General features: G+C 38.0%; 1 protein-coding gene across 1 annotated transcript; it reads right to left on the reverse strand.

Moving 5' to 3' along the window:
* Positions 1–3270: 3270 nt before the first annotated feature.
* On the reverse strand, positions 3271–12398 carry LOC139722833 (toll-like receptor 3). The gene is made up of 3 exons (XM_071634128.1): positions 11955–12398; positions 9852–10400; positions 3271–3393 (listed from the first exon to the last, which is right to left on the reverse strand). Exons 1-3 carry the CDS (start codon positions 12396–12398, stop codon positions 3271–3273), a joined length of 1116 nt encoding a protein of 371 aa, XP_071490229.1.
* Positions 12399–21113: the final 8715 nt, after the last annotated feature.

A 21113-nucleotide genomic window follows, 5' to 3' on the forward strand; every position in this document is an offset into this window, starting at 1 on the left:
AATTACACAAATTAGGAATTAAAAAAAAAAACAACTAGACAAACACCCAGACAAATCCCAACACTTTGTCGTTGTCATGCAGAAAAGACAATAGGAAAGGAGAGAGAGAGAGAGAGAGAGAGAGAGATAGAGACGGAGAGAGAGAAAAAAAGAACTACTGAAAACATGGTTTGAAAAAAGTGAACAGTTTAAAGTAACAACAAGTGAATTGTACTCACATACACAACAAAACTACATAACAATTTTGGAAAGACATCGTAGGGTTCAAGCAAGAAAGAGATCTTCTTCTTGCAAAAAACAAAAACAAAAACAAACAAAAACCCAAGACCCAAAAACAAATAATAAAGAGAAAGTAAGAAAACATTGAAAAAGAAATAGAAGCGGAGAGGAGGAGGAAGAGAGAGAAGAAATACATAGGAACAGATGGGGAGAGAAAAAGAAACATAAAGGAGAGTGAGGAAAGACAAAGAAAAGACAGCAGACTTATCCGACAACGGACGTACACTTACTCACACATGATTGTGAAATATGCAGGGGCGGATCCAGAAATTCTGTAAAGGGGGGGGGGGGCGTGACTAATATTTCTGGTGCCACTTCTGGGTTCCATTTCATTGTTTTTCTTTTTATTTCTTTTGTTTTTTACGAAAAATAAAAGGGGGGGGGGGCTTGCGCCGGTTGCGCCCTCCTCTGGATCCGCCACTGAATATGTGACTGTTGTATGCTTATTTGAGCTGAGGGACTTAATCATGTAAATCTTGATTATGGATGACATTCAAATGCCCTTCTGTGATTCGAATCGTTACATTCATTGCATTTGCAACTCCCAACAGCAATCACGAATCTATTAAAGCAAACGAACTGTCAACTGAGAATGTAAAGGAAAATAACAAATACGTTGTAAAAATGTCCATCAAGACCTATGATCATTCCTTAGAACAGTAGAAGCACTGAGGGAGAGAAAGAGAAAAAAAAATATCATGTGCAACATCATCAGTCGAGTCAGATATCAGTCTATAATAATAATGCTGCGAATAAAAATGAAAAACATAGTAACTTTTAAATTTTGAATTTTGAATGTAATGATTCATTAAATTCATTATGGTATATAGGATCTGGAGAACACACGCACGCACACACATACATATTTACACCAAAGAGACTTTCTTTGGTACATATATACACACAAACACATGCACACACATAAGCACACTCGCAAATTAAAGGACACCTCCGGATGATTTTCAGATTTTTACATTTTATTAACTATATATTAGTTATACTGAGGGCAGAGTTTCAGAATTTATGATAATTGGGATGAAGAATGAGAATATTTTGGAAATTTATAACAAATTGCAGTGAACAAGGATGATGGCATGGCAGGACCATTATGAATGTGCATGAGTTGGGGCTCAAGGAAGCAGCACAACAGAAGAAGGCATGTATAGATTATATACAGGTGAACTCGCAAGCAAGTGGTATTGTAATTGAATTACACTGTTACATTTCTGAAATATGTGAGCCTCCTGTGTCACCATCCTTGTTCAGTGTAATTTGTTTAAAGGGAAGCAGTCCTGAGATTTTCTCTGTACTGATAACTAAGAAGAGTAAAAAATATAACCTTTCACCAATTTATACGCTTGGACATCAAAAATTGTCTCCGTACGCGATTTTTAAAAAATAATTCCTGCAAGCGATCGTGTAAGAGCCTGCCAAAAGGTGCAACGTCATTGATGCCCTACTCTCAAGTTGACAGCCGTGCCTCAGAAAATCAATTTAAGTGTTCAAAATGATCATATCTGATTTTTTCATAAAATGTGACAATATGTGGTTTTATTATTTCAAACAAAATATTTCAAGCTTATTTATATATACAATTAATATAAAAATAAATAGTAAACATGTATTTATAAATAACTAGGGAGCGTACGCATGACGAGCAGAACACCGCTGGAAAGAGTTGTGCATCGATGACGTATGACTCTCCGCCAAGACTTGCTCATTAGCATATTCACCATGCAGAGTCACACTTTTTCAACCAAAATGTACGAGCTTATTTGGTGATTTGAAAGTTTGTTTTTGGTGAAAGTAGTTCATTGGAGGTACCAACAACAACATATTTTTTAAAATTTCGTGAGGACTGCGTCCCTTTAAGGTTTTTCAAATAATGTTTCTCTGCTCAAGCACCACGATAAATACCACAAATCTATACATGGAGCTGTTGATTATGTGCTACACGATGTGAAATTATAAAAATCGTCTGGAATGTCCCTTTAATATGGCGGGCGGTATGCATAGTGACTGTGCAACTACACATCAATATTAAACAGCAGTCGTCCCACCTCATCGAATTGGTGTAATTAATAATCTCTTTGCCCCGTCTACACTCATGTACGTATCTTGAAGATGCCCGCAACGTATTCCATCATAATCAAGTAAAATTAGTAAAATAGCCCTATAGTGTGTAGCGATTGTCCCAGGTTGTTACCACGTGGACTAACTCGTTAGTCTAGATAAGGCTGTTTTACCACCCAAAATGAAATAAAATCGGAGGAGATGGAGTATCATAGAAATCATAAGTGCATTTAATGAGGTGAAATCACGTAATCAAACCATACATCCATTATAATCTTTTAACAATCCTCTGAGCTCAGAATCTGAGCTCAGAACTTGGACATACCTTCCAAATTGAATGACTTCATTTCAGGCGTCAAATGCTTTAATAGCTGTCTAATTCCTGAAACTGATAATTCCCGATGTTATACTTTGTACCTTATAAAACTATTGAGTTGTCACATGATAAAATTCTCAAAATATTAACCTATGGAACGGCGTAAACATGTGGCTTGCCACAGCAAATCATATGCGTGAATACAAATGTTGATTCAGGGTTCAGTTCGGTTCAGTTCGAAAATTGTGGTTCCGGTTTATCAAATGGTGGGAAACTATACACTGACTTTACTCTCCGTGTGACGACAGCCTTGTGTCCTTGGAGGCGGTGAACGCGGGTCGTTCGGAGAATATGTCGGGGCGACAACGACGTCCTTCGACGCGACGACGCGAAGTCCGGCCGACCGCGGTTCAGCGAAGGCGACGGATCCTACCCCATGTAATCGGCGTTGTTGTAGATGGGAGGGGTGTGTCTCGAACTCATCGAGGAAGTCCGGGCAAAGAACCTGGCAGCGGCTGAACAAGAGACACCTGTGGAGTCTCGGCCCGGTGAACGTGCGAGCTTCCAGACTTTATCCACGTGGACAAAGCTCCACTATATCCTTAACAGCCGTAGTTTGGCCCTGGTAAGACTGGGTGTGGCAGCTGCTTCACTGTCTTGTGAGCCTGCCTGACATACACTGGCTGCTGCAAACTTAACTGTACATCCCCGGCTCGCACTGGGTGCTGGGGACAATAGTTGTCACACACATGTGGGATTCCACCCACTTTACAAATAAATTCCTATTCAAATTACTCTAACTTGCTCTCGAACTGGAGAGATATTTGAATAAGATTTAAAGGGGCATTCCGGACGATTTTCATAATTTCACATCATGTAGTTCATAAATCAACCGCTCCATGTATAGATCCATGGAATTTATTGTGGTCCTTGAGCAGAGAAACCAATAAATTGAAAATCTTAAACAAATTATACTGAACAGTAATGATGACATCAGAGCCTCATATATTTCAGAAATGTAGCAGTGTAATCCATTACAATACCGCTTGCTCAACAAGTCCACCTGTGAAAAATCCATGCATACCTTTTTCTTTTGTTCTGCTTCCTTGAGCCCCAACTCATGCATTCTTATGGTGAGGCTGTCATGTCATCATCCTTGTTCATTGCAATTCATAATAAATTTTGAAAACATTCGCAATACTTATCCCAATCACTATAAATTCTGAAACTCTGTACTCGGTTTGACTAATTTATAGTTGTTCAAATGTAAAAGTCTGAAAATCATCCAGAGGTCCCCTTTAAGTCAGCTCCTTACAGTGATATCAGGGGGATGAGAAAAAGAAATTCAATGAAGCTGCCTTCCTCATTCTTCTTCTTTTTTTTTTAGTTCAGTTTCTTGTCATTTCTTTTCTATACGCTATCAACCCATTGAAGTTTTTTGACTGACTTTTCATTTTACTTTCCTTACATCTGCCTGTTTATGAAAGTATAAGTTGGGTGAAGAATTCAAAACTCCTTCCCAAAATTGGGAAATTTATAAATAAGGTTAATTTAGGCGATATTCTGAATTTTGAAAATGAGCTTTAAGTGTACATAGGGGTTCATGTACCCATTTGTAAATTCTATCACACTGGCAATAATACCAACCAAGTAGAAAATTTGACAATGTAGTGTAAAAAAGAAGTTCACAACTTGACAACTGAGAACTGACCACTAGGTCCCGACCAATCATGGTCTATCACTGGATCTACATGTTATAAACAAACTTGAAAGAACGTTCACTAACATATCAGAGCATTGATTCTTTTAAGATTCTATATTTTAGTGGGTTCTGGTATGGGGGGGGGGGGGGAATGGATGGATGGATTGTACAAATCTATATTCCATCATGCACTCGTGTGATAGTTCCTGCTAAGTTTGGTGACAAATTTGACGATGCTTTGATGTTGTCATTGAGTTTGTTACAAGATAAAAAGCTATAATTTTTGTGCCCAATTTTAAATGACAAAAAAGGAGAGGGAAAATAACTGTTGTCTCCAATAAGCTGACAGTGTTATCAATTCATATCACTATTACAGACATAGAGATGAGTAGAAATGAATACGGATAACATCACTGAGACAGCTGCATTTAATGTCAAAATGTAGCAGAGCTATAAAATGAAAGTTAATTGTCTACAGCTGTACATAGTCTGAGATTTGAATGTACAGCTATATAGAGAGTATACATTTCACTTTTCAGTCATTGTTTGATCTGATCATCTATCAGACGGAGTACGATTCACTTTTAACAGCCATTGTTTCATATGATCAGCGTTCATAGAGCTATATATATTTCACTCTTCGTGAGTCATTGTTAGATATGAATAGTTACCAACATCATAATTTATGGAGTGTGACTTTCTAGTCATCGCAATAATAATCAACTTGAAAGTGTACATTACAGCTTTATATTGATGAAGCCGCAACCAATATTGCTTTTGCATTCAACAAAGATTATATACGGTATCATTTTTTTTTGGTACTAGCCTTATCCATTTTCCTTGTTATTTCCGCTAGCTCTGCTGCAAATTGACATTATATGCTGCCCCTACATACCAGTACTCACGAAATTATTATTACTGTCCTATACCTGAATCCAGCTGATAATGGGTAATACTACGTTTTGAGCTATCGAGCTATAACGTGATGCCTCTACCTCATGTGTAATGGCCCGAATTCACAAAGGAGGTGCAATCTTGTCCATGGTTTATACCATGGATAAAGACCGTAGTTTTGTATGGGGCAACAAGTGTCTCATGGCCTATTTCGTTACGAAATCAGTCATTTCGTCGACGAAATGTTCATTTCGTTACAAAAATGTTAACATTTCGTCGACGAAATGATTATTTCTTTAACGAATGATCATTTTGTCAACGAAATGACTGATTTCGTAACGAAATAGGCCATACGACACTTGAATGGCCCCTCTTACAAAACTACCGTCTTTATCAATAGTTTAAACCATGGACAAGATTGTACCACCTTCATGAATTCGGGCCCTAGTATTGCTTTCAAAAGCATATCGGCACTGCGCAGAATAATTGTGAAGATGATCTCTAGCTCTCTTGTTTTTTGCAAACATATTTACACGCACAGGCACGCACACACACAGAGTATACTGTGCCCTGGGTGCACGTCACGAGTCATAATAGCTCCCGAGTCATAATAGCTCCCGAGTCATGGGTTCCCAGAGTCCCGGAGCCCACGAATAATAAAGCCCATGAGTTCGAAATTATAATTCATGCAAATAAGGCCCATGAGTCCGACACTAGGCAAACAAGACCCATGAGTTCCACACTAAGAAAAAGAGAGCTCACGAGATGGACATATTGAGCCACGTGATATAATGTTGGTTTCATGGGACGTTTTGTGCCTAGTGTCGAACTCGCAGGTCTTTTTTTTTTTCTTGTATAGAGTCAACCTCGTGGGCTTTGTTTGAAATTGTGGGCTTTGGTTGCTCAGTGCCAGACTCATGGCCCTTATTTGCCTAGCGTTGAACTCATGGACTGTATGACTCTTGGTCTGTATGACTCATGGACTTTTCCTCAACGTTGAACTCATGAGCGGTATGACTCGTAGGTGTCGGTCTCCTGGGATGACTCCGTGTGTCCCTATACTATAATCTCGCACTCTTATCGCCCTGTAGGCCACGACTCCTGGGCCCCGTTTTTTCAAAAGATAATATTTCCTTTCCATACAGATTGCCATAGACTTACTGTTGAAATTAACTATATAATCAATTTTAACTCGTTATAAAACAGGGCCTTGCACATTATGCACACGACCACAATGTACTCCATAACGACAGTGATAACAGGAAGTGAAGAATATTATAGTAATATATCGTGCACTTTCCAAATTTGCCGGCCATATTCTTCTTTGTTCTTCTTCTTAATTCGCTTTCATGTTTTCACTTCTTTGTCTATACTCTGTCCACCAAATGGTGTCTAACTTTCATTACTTTTACTTTACAGTACATGAACATGTTTGGTGATTGTTTCACGACTGTTATAAAGAATTGTTGAAGTGATAAATAAGGCAAATCTATGTTAATTCGGAACCTGCTCTGATTCACAAAATGTTTCTCTACGGGACCATTCCCATTACTTCTCTTTCATCTTTAATAGCAAAGTGAAGTACACCTACATAGAAATTCTACAGCAAACCGACCAGAATTATTTTCGGATTAACGAACCTTAACATTAACGTGCCTTTTCTTCACTTTCGGACTGATGGACCTTAGTAACGAATTGGTTTGATTTGATTTGATTTGATTTGATTTATTTGATTTATTGATTCCTGTATAATCATAGCGTGCATACATGTACATTTATATATACATACATGGTTGGAGTCAAAATACTTTGTTAACAACTGATGGTTATGTCTGTAATACATAACCATCAGTTGTAAACAAAGTATTTTTTCTTCATTGCCTTTACACAATGTATACAGCAAAAACGTATTAGCAATACAACCTATATTGAATAATACAGTATAGAGCTAAAGATTAAAGCGTGGCTTGATTTGAGTGCAGCTCTCGTACATAATACACATAGAAATAATAGGAGGGAGGGATGACTTGCGTAGAGATAGGATAGTAGAAAGGAAAAAGGGAAAGGAGAGGTCTGTCTGCTTTCACTACTTACACAAAGTTAGTTCACCTGGATCACTGATCAGTAAGGCATGACAAAATATTTCTCACCGAGGTACAGGTGAACAGTTACAGTTTATGGTTGGCTACATGATTACATAATAGATGAAATGCGGCGATATTTCTACGAAGGAATTTCGTTTATTATACACTAACGATGACAACGAAATCACTGATATCGAAAGAGTAACAATGATTTTACAGCTTTCTTAAAAGAATACATGGACTTTAAACTTCTAATTTCAGAAGGAATATAGTTCCAAACATCAGGTCTGGTGTGCCTGATAGATTTCAGAGCCGTGACTGTTTTAGGATTTTATATAAATGAAACTTATCAGATTGTCTCGTGGGATAAGAATGTATGTCCTTGTTTAATTGAAATAGTGAGAAGAAAAAAGATGGCAACTGACCATTATGTATTAGTAAGACTGTAACCATTAAGATCACCCCATACGTCTGGAGGGTCTACCGACCTCAGAGTTCCTTTTTCAGGGAGTCTTTTCATTTTCAGATCAATGAACCTTATTTTATTTTAAGATTAACGAACCTTAGGAATAACGAACATCACCATGGGGGTGCTATGGCATAGTGGATAAGTCTCTCGACTCCCAATCGGAGGACCCGAGTTCGACTCCCGCCAAGTGCTTACGTCCTTGGACAAGATGTTTTTACCCACAATGCCCCTCATGACCCAGGTGTATAAATGGGCACCTGGCAACGCTGGGGTGATAATAATGGCAGGGCTCTCTGGTAGAGCAGTGGCAACACTGAAGAGGCTACCCTGGATTATAAGATGCACTGAGTACAGGTGTGTGCATACCATAATATTTATACATACAACCTTTTATATTTTTATTCATGCACACGTACAAGAGGAAAATGAAATGAAAATAAAGCCGAGAAAATGTGATGGGAATTAGAACATTAATATGGCTGAAAAAGAATTACGAATACATCAAAGATTTAACTCATAAAAAGTAAAACAAATAGTGACTCAGGTCCGAATAGTCCATATTCAACATATTTATAAAAGTTACTACGAAATAAACAAAGTGACGTTCAGCGTTATATGCACAATTGATATTGACGAAGGGATGTCAGAAACAATAAGACCAAATACACTTGCAATTTTACACGCACGATAAGAACATCTACCAAAACCATAGTAAATCTAAGTACATAAAATGATTCTACCAAATCCTCATGATTTATACACAATGTCATGTACACTTAACAAATTGAGATTCAAATCAGGGGGCAGCGGAATTCATGTGTGTGTTGGGATGAAGGTGGGGTTTGGGGTCCTGAAATGGGGCCCTTTGGAAGTCATGAATTTCTTGACTTTGCTTGTTACAGAATGTATTATTTGTGTGGCTATTTTATTTGAAGAAATCGAAAAGTGCAAGTGAGGGTTCGGGGCTCGTCTGCAGGCCACGTTCCCTTCACCACACCCGGGACTACTACTACTACTACTACTACTACTACTACTACTACTACTACTACTACATGTACTTCTTCTTCTTCTTCTTCTTCTTCTTCTTCTTCTTTTTCTTCTTCTTCTTCTTCTGGTTAAGTTTGCCTCCTTCAATTTGCTGAAGATTCTTGTAGACTTCTGTTAAGTCACTAAAGTCTTTGAGTAAATGATTAGATATTGAACATAAATCGAAAGGCAATAATAATGTCATTCTTCTCACTTTTTCCATGTAGTACAAATATTATAGAACGTGTGATAGAGAGCATCATATACAACAAACTTATCTATAATTTTTACACGACTCATATAGCGATAAACAGATAAGATTACAGAATATAACAGTCAGTGATAACATAATTTAATACAGTATGTAAAGATATCAATTAAAAACAAATACTGAAACGAACGTTTGATAAAATGATGTAAGGAGTGTCTTGATTATTACAACAACAGGTGAATTGAAAAATTTCTTGATACGTAATAAAGTATTCTCTATTGTCACTTTAGTACGATGTTACAATGTATTCACAACTTTGTGCGGCCTGTTTTTTTTTATGTTTTGGGTCATATCTTGTACGAAACAAATTCATGTAGACCCTATTTCTTTACAGCTCTGGAGTGATGAGAATTTTCGTCGTATTTATTACGTTGTTCACGATATGTAACTCTTTATTTTACATGTTCTTTTTCATAATTAGAAAACATGACATAACTGTTCACATGAAACAGCATGATCTTTTTTAATCTTGCAGCTTATCAGTATTCATTAAATTGAACTATTATAGTGTATAACGCTTTCATGCGGGAAAGAACTTTTGTGTTCAAAGCATATTATTCTTACATAATAATGATCGGTAGAGAGATATTAGGGAATCCCAATCAAATCGGAAGAGCATGATTGATCTGTTTATTTGACAGCATGCACTTCTCAAAATAGGCCCAGAACAAATTCTGGTCATGGTGGTCCTCAGTCCAGAGCAGATTAGGTCTGTCTCTGCTCAAAAAGAGTCTTACCAGGTAGGGCAGCCTCTCATCTGGTATGTCCTCCAAAAATACCAGGATGACTTTGTCAAGTCCTGTTTCATTCACATGCTCCAGGGCCACTCTGACCTTGGTGATGAACCAGGCATCATCAGTACATTGGTTGCTAAGCAACAAGACAGTCTTGTAGCTGTTCTCGACGATGTGGTAGATAGCATCGATGTAATACATTGACACCCTGAGAGCGTCGTTGCCATAGGCAACCCGTTGGAGATGGGGCATCCTCTCTTCCAATGCAGGTCTCAGGACATCATGAACCCAGTCATCATCATTATCATGATACATGATGTTAAGCTGATACTCATAGTCATCTGCCTGTCGGTCTGCTTCGTGTTGCTTATATCCTAGGACAAAACGTTTTAGCACGAAGATCTTATAGTTCAGCCACCAGCGTTTCCTGGTCAAAATCAAAAGTCCCAGCAAGGTAACCATGATACTGCCAAGGATGAGTCCAAGGATGAGTGGTACGTTGATTCCACAAAAGTCGTCTGGATGGAATGCTTCAAGAGGCAGGTTCACAAGCTGTTTGAAGGAAGTTTGCGCGCACAGGGTTTCATTATCGGGGGAAGTATTAACGCTGGTCGTTTGGAACCAATTTCGGAACCACGCCAAGCTGCAGTCACAAGTGAAAGGATTGCGGGAGATATCAAGGCGCACGAGTTTCTCTGGCATATACGTGTCTGCATAAATCGAAGTGAGCTGATTTGTGTGAAGGTATAACCTTGTGAGATTCGGCGTATCAGTGAGTAGATTTTTGTCAAACAGAGATATTATATTATTCTGCAGAAGCAAGTCCTGTAAGATTCCCAGTCCTTTGAAAGCATGTGGGTGGATTGTCTTAATCTTATTTGCATATAACTCTAGTTCTTTTAGGGATGATAAGTGATAGAACATCCCTGCTGTCAAAACAGTGATTTTATTATCACTTAGGTTAATCTTTTCCAGTTTGCGTAACGGTTGGAAAACCCAAGGAAACTTGTGCAAGTCATTCAAGCCATTTCCCCATAGATCGAGGTCTCTTAGTGACTCTAACCCGGAGAAAACAGACAAATTTTGACTCTTACTTGCCAGGTGATTGGTAGTTAACTTTGTCCTTGACATGACTAGTATACTCATTGAGCTTGCAATTGTAAATTGATTTAGTGACGAAAACTGAATCGGAGTTCCCTTCAGGTTTATGTACTTGAGGTGCCTCGATTTTGCAAAAGTACCATTTAGTGTAAGTGGCGATTGTAGAGACAAATCAATAGATTCCAGAAATTTGAGTCTAACAAATGTATCTTTCGTTATGTTTGTGATTAGATTTTGGCTCAAGTTAACTTTGTGCAAATTGGGCATTCCTTGAAACGCAGTTTCATTCAAAGAAACTAGTCTGTTTCTTTGCAGGTGGAGTCGCTGTAAGGAATGTAGATTCCACGGTCCTGCAAGATTCTCTATATTATTAAAGTAAAGATCAAGATATTGTAGAGAGGGAACTCCATATAACACAAGCGGATTTAACACTGTAATCTTATTTCTGGACAGCCAGAGAGTTTTTAGATTCTTGGTGCATGCGAACGCAGAAAGAGGCAAATGTGAAAGTTTGTTCCAAGCCAAATTCAAGGAGGTGAGGGAATTCAATCCACAGAATGAAGCGTTAGTGATTAAGGTTAACTGGTTGTCCTGGAGGTCCAAATAACGCAGGTTTCTGAACCCCCTGAATGCGTTGCTCTGGATCTGAGAGAGTTCGTTTTGACTCAGACTAATATTTCTCAAAAGAGGAATGTCTAGCTGTTTGTCATCGTGTGTCAGGGGGGTAATGGTATGGATATTTGCACTCTTGATGGATATGCCAGTGATGTTATAATTTCCCATGAAGGCCGTAACGTCGAATGTAGAGAGATTGTTGTTGCTCAAATCGATATACTTCAGGTGACGTAAGTTTCCGAGGGCAGCAAAACTCTCTTGGTGAAGATGCGTGATCGAGTTGTTGGCTAGATTGATCTTTGATAGTTTTTGCATGAAGAAAACTTAGCAAAATTGATGGTTGTGATCAGGTTGTCGCTGAAATAGATAATCTGCATGGCTCTGATAGACCCAAGAGCGTCGTTTGGGATCTCGGTCAGTCTCGGTCAGATCAAGGTGTGAGAGACGGAAATTCTTATGAAACAGAGCGTCTGGAAGTCGGCTGATGTCGTTGTAACTCATATAAAGCACTCTCAAGTCTTGGAGCAACTCGAACGATTTCCCTTCGATCCGATTCAGGGCATTCTGCCGCAAGAGCAAGATTTGCACCTTGCGATATCTGACAAATGAAACATCTGTGATGGTAACAATGCCGTTGTATGATAAGTCCAGCTTGTAGAGGTTGCTTGGAAGAGTCTGGGGGACAGCGGAGAGGTTGAGGTGAGAGCAGTCTGCATTCGGTAAGGGACTGGGGTAAGAGAAGAAGCATTTGGGATGAGTTTGTTCCCAGTGACCAGCAATACATGACAAAGTCATCAGGGCAGTCAAAACCGTGACAGCAGTACCTCCAGCCATCGTGGTTTTCAGCGAAGTAAATCACTCTTTGACTTTACAGTACTGTATGAAAGAATTCTTATGCCTTCTCTAGGAGTCTGCGTTACTTAAAGAGCAAGAGCAAAAGGTATACCTCATCCCTTTCTTTCACTTTTGTTCTTTTGTAAAGCTACCTTTCAAAAGAGGTGTGTGAAATTTTATCTAGCCGTATTATTGAGAGCTGCAGAGAGAAAGTGTAATTGTAATGGAAGAAAACAAAGCAATATCTCTCCCAGAAGGAGCAAGTAGGAAGAAATGAATAACGAAAGAAAGAAAGATATAGAGAGAAGCGAAAGTGATTTGTGCATATCCAATGTATCAGCTTTCCATTTTGTCTGTAGGTTTACCGCCGACGCCACGTTTTCAAAAGTGGGGGGGGGGGGGGGGGGGGCACTTCCGGTTTCATGAGCTAACAAGCAAAAATCAAGCAAAACAAAACAAAAGAAAACAAAAAAAAATCTTTAGCGCCAAAAAAAAAAGGCCTTACCGGGCTCAAAGGTTTCATTCTATTTTTTTTTTTTTGTACTACCACTTCCGGGGTAAAAAAAAAAAAAGTGGGGACCCAAAATAGTTACACCCTATGTTGCCCTATGTATTCCGTATACATGCACAAACAAGTGCGGGAGGGGGGACCCTCCTCCACACCATGTTTATAATATACTAGTATATGAAGCGGGGAGCCGGTGCCGCTACACTTAGTGAACGAAAAAAGAAAAAGTGTTTCATCCGTTATTCGTCTACACCATTTGTCATGTTGCCTGGAGCTGTGAATATTGTATTACTATCTGCTTTTTTAGCCTTGTTCCTCGATTCCGACCTCCCCCCCCCCCCCCCAGAAATCAACAGACAAACATGTTTCTTATCAATGGCATCATTCAGGAAAAATGGATCAAAATGCACAAAGCTGAATTTTCCCATTAATGGATCAACTCACATCCTCCTTATTATTCAATGCACACTGATTCACGTAAAGACATTCACTGTATGGAACACTTACATAGCTTTCCTCTTTCCCTCCTGATTACAGCAGAGCTGTCTCGTGTTTGTTAATGTGTCTGTGTGTCTATACTTCGTCTCTGTCTTACCTTACTTTCTCTGCATAGTTTTATCAGTTTTGTAACTACAGTTTTTGTTTTATGAGGGGACTGCACACTACAAGCTGTGCTTTTTAAGCAGTTCCCTACTTTTCCAACCATTTTCCTCTTCTGTTATGTTCTTGTCTGGAAATTACGATAAAATTTTATTATGTAGCATGGTTTATTGTTTGTTTTTTATTGCTGGACAAGTCTAAGCTCATTTTGTTAATATGTAACATTATCACATAATGTAAGTCTAAGCTCATTTTGCTATGTAGCATTATCACATAATGACAATGATAATGATAATGATAATGATAATGATAATGATAACGATAATGAATAACATTTATATAGCGCTTAATACTGATGTTTCTAGGCGCATCAATCCGGAAAAAAGTATGCATAAAGGTAATATACAGCATCATGTACATATTATGATATAACGACAGCAACAACAACAGCAACAGAATTAAGATAATGTTAAAAGTCTCCTACTCAATGTGTGCATAGTGCAAAAATGTGTGGAGAGTTGAATACAGCAGTAGCAGACTTTTGAAGAGAAATATAAAAGTGTTTTTTTTTTTAATCAATAAAGTCCAGTATATATGAAACCACTGCGAAGCTAATGTTTGTTGTGAATTCGGAGGAAAATATTGCCTGAAGTGAACTTCAAAGCGAAAAGAGAAAAATTACCTAATATGCTGTTATATGACAACGGGAAAACAGATTACCCATTAAGTCTGGTAACGATTTTAGGAAAACTCATCTGGTGCATAGGATTCGCGAAAAAAAAACACCCCAAAACAAAACAAAAAATACTCACTGCAAGCGCCGTAAACGTACAAATTGCACTGTTTTCTTGACAGAAATAACTGACCCACTCTCCATTTATTTGTTCCGAAAGTGAAAATCAAAATTATCGTGATTGATCTTCTTTGTTTCTGCTATGGTGTCATATTCTGGTCTTCGCCATCATTACTTATTATGCATGTACTATACCCAGGAGCAGCTACATTGCCGCGTCATCAGTGTTAGTCATTTAAGAGTTTAGGCTGAGAAATGGTTATTATTATGTGCTGCCATCTATAGGCGAACTAAAAATATCTTTAGTGAGAAAAGAGGCGCAGTGTTGCTTCATGCAGTGGTGGATAGACAAAGCTGCATATACAGTGGCGCATCTAGGGAAAATGGCGCCCGGGGCAACTCAACCCCAACCCCATCCCGGTAGGGCCTTAAAAAAGTCAACATGATATGCTTTTTCAAGCACTTAAAAGGGATCTTTTGAGGTGATTTAAATGTAATAAATTTTGATACATTTTTGGCGAGCGAGCGCAGCGAGCGAGATGAAAATTTTTATATTTCAGCTTACAAAACATGGAATTCTTGTCATTTTTGGTTATTAAATCTTCGTTGGTAACTTGCTTTACGGGATTCACTTCAATATATGATTGATAATTCAAGTAATTATTAACATTTTTTTTTTCGTTTTTGGCGCCCCCAAGGGGTGGCGCCCGAGGCACGTGCCCCCATGCCCCCCCCCCCATACACCACTGTGCATGATTATATAGTGCCAATGAGGTTTACAACGATACCTCTGTGTCGTCAGATGGACTTCCAAAGGGTTTTGTTATTCTTTTAAAGGAAAAAGACAAGGAGATAGAACAAAAATGGGACCCTATTAAAGAATAATTTGCCCAAGACAATACGAACATAAAATCAGACCACAATAAATCTTAAACAAATCAAACATTATCATTATATACAATTAATGTCTCCACGAGGGAGCTCATGGGATGCTAACAAGGAATCCAAAAAGTAGGTTTATCAGACATGCGTTCCGGCGTCGCATCGAATTTGTTCCAAGAATTCTCCCACCACCGCTAATTTTCAAGAAGCTGACAGTAATTTCTTTTTCTTTATGGATGCACAAAGACTTCCTCGGGTGCAATATTGTGCCTTGATAATCGGATTCTTAGTATGCCGCTGTCTTTCTGAGCGATCTGAAGATTCATCTTGAACGCTAATAGTATTATGTCTGGGGAATTTTGTTTGTCTACTCATTGAATAAAATGAAATTTCACCCTAGAAACGAAAGTAAATCACCCACTCAAATACCCTCACTTGAAAGCCGATGTTATCGTTTTTTTCCAGATCACTTAACACAAATGAAACTGATTATGGTATGATCTACAAGGAACGTTCTTAATAAATTGATAAGTCAGAAAAAGACATGTAAAGTCGAGTCAGTTTGATTTTTCCTTTCATCGATCTTTGCGCAATTTGCGAAAATTATTCGTGCATCCCCATGTCTGTAACAACATTAACCATCACTCTTTTACAGAAAGGAACAGCGAAAAAATAACTACCATCCAAAAGACATGTCTTCCTTAGAGAGTGGCTGGTCGTTATGCAATGGGATATGAATCAATGATTGTTTTCTGTGAGGCCGGTCCAATTTGACGCAAAGGCCCCCTTAATACATATTTTGAGTGGCGGTATCAAACACGGGCAGCTTGACGGGATTAAAGCGAAGAAGAGTATTACGACTCAATCAATGTCAATCTCATATCCTTGCTTTACCGACTCATGGAAACACTGCGATGTTGCGGTTGAGAGTAAAGCCTGCCGCACACTATACGACTCACGAATTTACGACTGACAGACTTTGGATCTGAAATAAACAAGTGTGTCTATTCATAGATTATCGTGATGTATTTCGGATCCAAAGTCTATCAGTCGTAAGGTCGTGAGTCGTATAGTGTGCGGCGGGCTTAAATCCTGGTTCCAAACCTGACTCGCGCACCATTCGTCAAGACTCTTTATCCACTTTATCCCTCTTTGGTTACCTGGCAATGCAGGGGACATAGTTTGGAAAGACACGCAGGCTAAAACATTATTGAAGAGGTTACCCTGGGCATGCTGGGCGGGAAAACTGGCCACTTCGATTACGTCACTATTATCATGACGATGTTCAACTGGCAAATTTGTGTTTTACTTTATAGGCAAACGCGCAGGTTCTGAAAAAAAATATGAACAAGTCTCTGAAAGCATAATAGAACATCGTGATTTTGTTTTTATTAACAAGCCGTGTAGAGACAGTTTTTTAAATGAAAATCTGCTAATAATAGTTATTATAGGGATGGTACAGTATTGGCGGAGATGAGAATTGGGCTTTTAACTTTTTGCGAGATACAAAGAAAACACTTATGATATAGTACAGGGCATACCATTTTAAGAGGAATTCAAAGTTTATTTGATGAAAATCGGATATGGAATGACTGAAACATCCAAAAGCAAAGTAAAACAAAGCGATCGTAATAAAGTGTGGGTCCCACACTTTATTACAATCGCTCTTTTTTGGATATCTCAGCCATTTCAAAACCGATTTTCATCAAATACACGTTGAATTCCTCATAGAATTACATGCTCTTTCATATTGTTTTATAAGAGGTTTCTCATTATCTCAATGTTAGAAACCTGAAATTAGGTCTCAACCAAAACTGTACGATCCCTTTAAAGGGATCGTACAGTTTTGGCTTATCCTATCGCGGATAATCTTATCTCAAGGAATGAGTTGAAGCGTAAATTATCATAAAAATACCAGGGGAAAATTTCAACATTTACACTATAATGAGATAATTATTATCTAAGACTTATGATTTAGAATCGATGACCTCCCTACAAGTGGAAGTTGTTATGGTTGCTAGTGTATCCGAAATTCAAAACAAGAGCCTACACGGGGGGTTCGTGCTCACCTGAGCTCATGGAAAAAAGTAATTCTGAAGCAACTCTCATGTGCTGACCCTTGATAGCGCTTCTGCTGTTACTCGCTCTTCTGGGACCTCATAATTGCAGCATCACATTCTTCACCTGCAAGGGGAGTTACCCGCTTTGGTGCCAACACAATCACACGGTGTAAAACAAGCTTTCCACCTACCAATGAAAGCCCACCAGAATAAATGACGATAAATTTCACATCTACATGAAAGACGATAAAGTGCACTTTAAACAAGAATTGACATTTTGCGGTTATAATCTTAACCCTTCTTTTTCTTCACCTGTTTTTATTTCCCCATGTTTGTTGCAAAGCATAAGTCGTCAGTATAAATGCAATAAAACAAAGATAATCATCATAATTAAGAATGATAATCATGTCCAGTTGACATACCCATCATTTTGAAATTAAACACACACATGTCTAAATTCTACATCTGAAACAGTTCTTCACCCCTCTGGTCATATTTGTCGAGGTTGTTTTATTGGTTCGTCCGCACTGAGTGTTTGATCACTGTCAATTAATCATAGGGATTAGAAAAAAAAATGGGGAAGTTTGGCCAGCCTTTGAAGATAACAGCAAGGTCGGGTTTGTGTACAGACAGCAGCTGCGTACCCTGTGTATTTTTGTTCTTCCCGTAGGCGGCGTCCTTTCTCGCACGGGAGTTGGAGTGCCGTACATATTGTGAGGGCAAAGAATCGGGTCAGAAATATAAGTTAGGTCGCCCATTTTACTGCGGTGTAGGATTATCCATGACTATCATAAGCAGAACTGTACACAAGGACAACTGCTACAGCGGTCATGAATGAGTGAAAGGAATGAAAAAAGAAAAGAGAGATAAAAAACAAACAATAGCGCCTTTGGTTTGGTGTTTTGTGGCGCGCAGGAGGTTTGCAGTAGAACGTTCAGAAGACGATGCCACATAATAATCTAAGCAGGGGTCACATTATCCAAAAGGTGATCAAAAATGAACACGCAATAAAGGAAATCTTTCAAAGTCTGCTCGTAAAAAAACAAAAACAAAACAAAACAAAATAAAAACAAAAAACATCGGGCCACTCGCGAGGACATGTTAAGCCATTGTTTAACTGCCGGTGGAACTCCGAAAGCTGATTTAACAAAAATCGTACAGGCTTCGGATATCAATCGGCTTTTGATCGGGAATGGGGCCAACCTCGATCGCTTGAACGAAAATTCCATGTTCGTATTGCTATGTTCTGTCAACTTCAGAATAGTCCGACGTCAGCCTGAGGGCTGATTTCACTGCACTGAGCACGCGAGTATGGATTAATTATTTGCGAATGTCGAAAAAACGGCAAAGTGCAACATTCTTACCTTTTTTTCTCCTAATGTGTTCTGACAATGGAACCGAGAACCAGTCTTGCTGCCTGAAATCAGCCCTTTATATAGGCTGGCATCACACTGCTCCGAACTTGACACAAAAATTGTCTTATGAATATGGACCATTTTCGCTCGAAGTTAGCACCGAACTTGGTTAAAAGCCGATTAAAAGCCAACTGTGCAACTACGGTCGCTCGTTAGCATGCAGCCTGAGAAACTCCACAGGTAGTTATAGGATGCCTTCAAGATGTCCTCACGAATATACCGATATTTACCAATGTTGATACGATAAGAGCCGATATTTCCTTTATCGTGTGTCCATCTCTGCTCAACTTCGTACAGTGTGACGTCTGGATTAGGGGCTGTTCATACTGAGCATGCGCAAGACTGCAAAAAATGTAGAAATGTCAAACAAATTGCAAAATCCAACATTCGTATTTTATTTGAAAAAAAAAAGGTCACCAAATCGGTGCGGGTCCAGAATCATCGTCAACTATTAAAAAAACACACAAAAACGATTTTTTTTTTTTTTTTTTTTTTTTTTTTTTTTTTTTTTTTTTTTTTAGAATTTTCAGAATCCCGGATCGTCGACGTATTTTTTTTTTCAATTCAATTTCAATTTTATTTCCATTTCCATTGAATAAACAGGGAAAATTATATACAATACATTTACAGAACATATTTGTAACGATTTCAAAGAAAACGTACAGTAGTCACGAGTAACAACAGAAATTCCTTTCTAAGGTATAGACATATACATAATACAAAGATTAGAATGGAAATGGAGGGTCCCACTAAAAAGCAAAGCTTGTAAGGTATGGGACCCTCGGAAAATACGTACACAAAATCAAAGAAACCAATGTCAACTGACATGAAATTAACTTAGGAAGGAAAAAAGAAAGAAAAAAGAAGAAAAAAGAAGAAAAAAAGGGAAATGAGACTATGGTACAACACATGCCATCGTGGACACAAGCATACTGTATACTTCATGATGTAAATGCAATGATAAAACGATAAAACGCTCCCTGGTTTGATATTGCGATTGATTGGGTGCATATTATACCGGTATGAATGCATAGGAACGGATATAAAAAAGAGAAAGAGAATAGACTCACTGTTGTCTGGTACAATAAAAGAAATATCTGAGGAAAACTTATTTTAAACAGATTATTTTCTTTAAAAAATGATTACTGTGTGATATCTTCATACTTGTAAAAAAGATGACTTGATTGAGACAATAAAACCGAACCTAATTTGGTTGTATATCATAAGATTTCAATAGAAAGAATTTTAATTTGTTCTTAAAAGAATTCAAAGTTTGTGCTGTTACTATGTCATTGGGAAGTGAGTTCCAATACTTTGGCCCCTAGTAGATGAAGGTTTGCTGAGCCAGCAAAGTCCTAAAAAATGGCAAATGAAATTCATTGGATTGCCTTGTAGGATAATTATGAACGGATTGATTTTTTGAAAACATTGATTCAGATATATATGGAAGATTATTTTTATTGTAATTATACATAAATTGTCCTAAATTAAACAAATACAAATCTTTAATTTTGAATATTTTGTTTAAAAAAATAGCGGATCAGTATAGGACAAATATGCAGTGTGACATATAATACGCAGTGACTTCTTTTGTAGCAGAAGTAATTTATCCAAAAGAGTTTGATATGTATTTCCCCATACAAGAATACCGTAATTCAAATAAGGCAATATGAGGGATGAATATAATGTAAGCAGGGACGACAAAGGAAGACAAAATTTAATCTGGTTGATTATACCAATATTTCGTGAAATAATCTTACATATACTATCAATATGAAATTTCCATGAAAGCTTATTATCAACTGTTATTCCCAGAAATTTGACATATATATTGATTTGTTCACGAAAGTCATCGAAGCGCAAGATCTACTCAAGAGAGCGCGATGTTCGCAAAGTCATCGTGTACATGGTGTAACCAATAACAGATCCTGGCATTTTGTAGAATGTCTTTCGTCTGTCCTGCGAAAGCAGCAAATCAATTCGTCCTATCATTTTTCGACATATCTGTATATCGACATATATCTCTATGGCATCAATTTTACCTCTGAACATGGACTTTGATATCTCATTCGAATATCTCATAACACCTGGTGATGTACGTTATTCCGAAGGTTCGTTAACCTGACAATGAAAGTTGGTTCGTAATTACCAAGGTTCGTTATTCAAAAACAATAAGTTCCGTAGACCTAGATGTTTGTTCATCCGAAAGTGAAGAAGGGTTCGTTAATCCGAACATTATTTTGTGGCTTTATTTCAGGGAATCGGTACTGCAAAGATTCTTAATTCAGAAAATTGAATAAGGTTCGTTAATACTAGGTTTGTTGATCCCAAAATAAAATAAGGTTCGTTATTGCGAAAGCTCGTTAGTAAGCACCTTTCTTTCTTATGCGGATTAACCAATCCTATTTTATTTTGTGATTAACGAACCTTTAGCAATTTTTTGGAACGAACTGTGAC

Source organism: Diadema antillarum, unplaced genomic scaffold (assembly GCF_040938485.1).
Source record: "Diadema antillarum isolate AM-2024a unplaced genomic scaffold, OU_Dant_1.0 scf00000172, whole genome shotgun sequence".
Lineage (NCBI taxonomy): Eukaryota > Metazoa > Echinodermata > Echinoidea > Diadematoida > Diadematidae > Diadema > Diadema antillarum.

Coding starts and splice junctions, on each gene's coding strand:
- LOC139722833 (XM_071634128.1), bottom strand. CDS start 12,398: ATGGCTGGAGGTACTGCTGTCACGGTTTTGACTGCCCTGATGACTTTG. Junction 10,401..11,954: donor ATCCCAAACGACGCTCTTGG/GTCTATCAGAGC, acceptor TCCTTCAAACAG/CTTGTGAACCTGCCTCTTGA. Junction 3,394..9,851: donor ATGAGAGGCTGCCCTACCTG/GTAAGACTCTTT, acceptor TATTGTCCCCAG/CACCCAGTGCGAGCCGGGGA.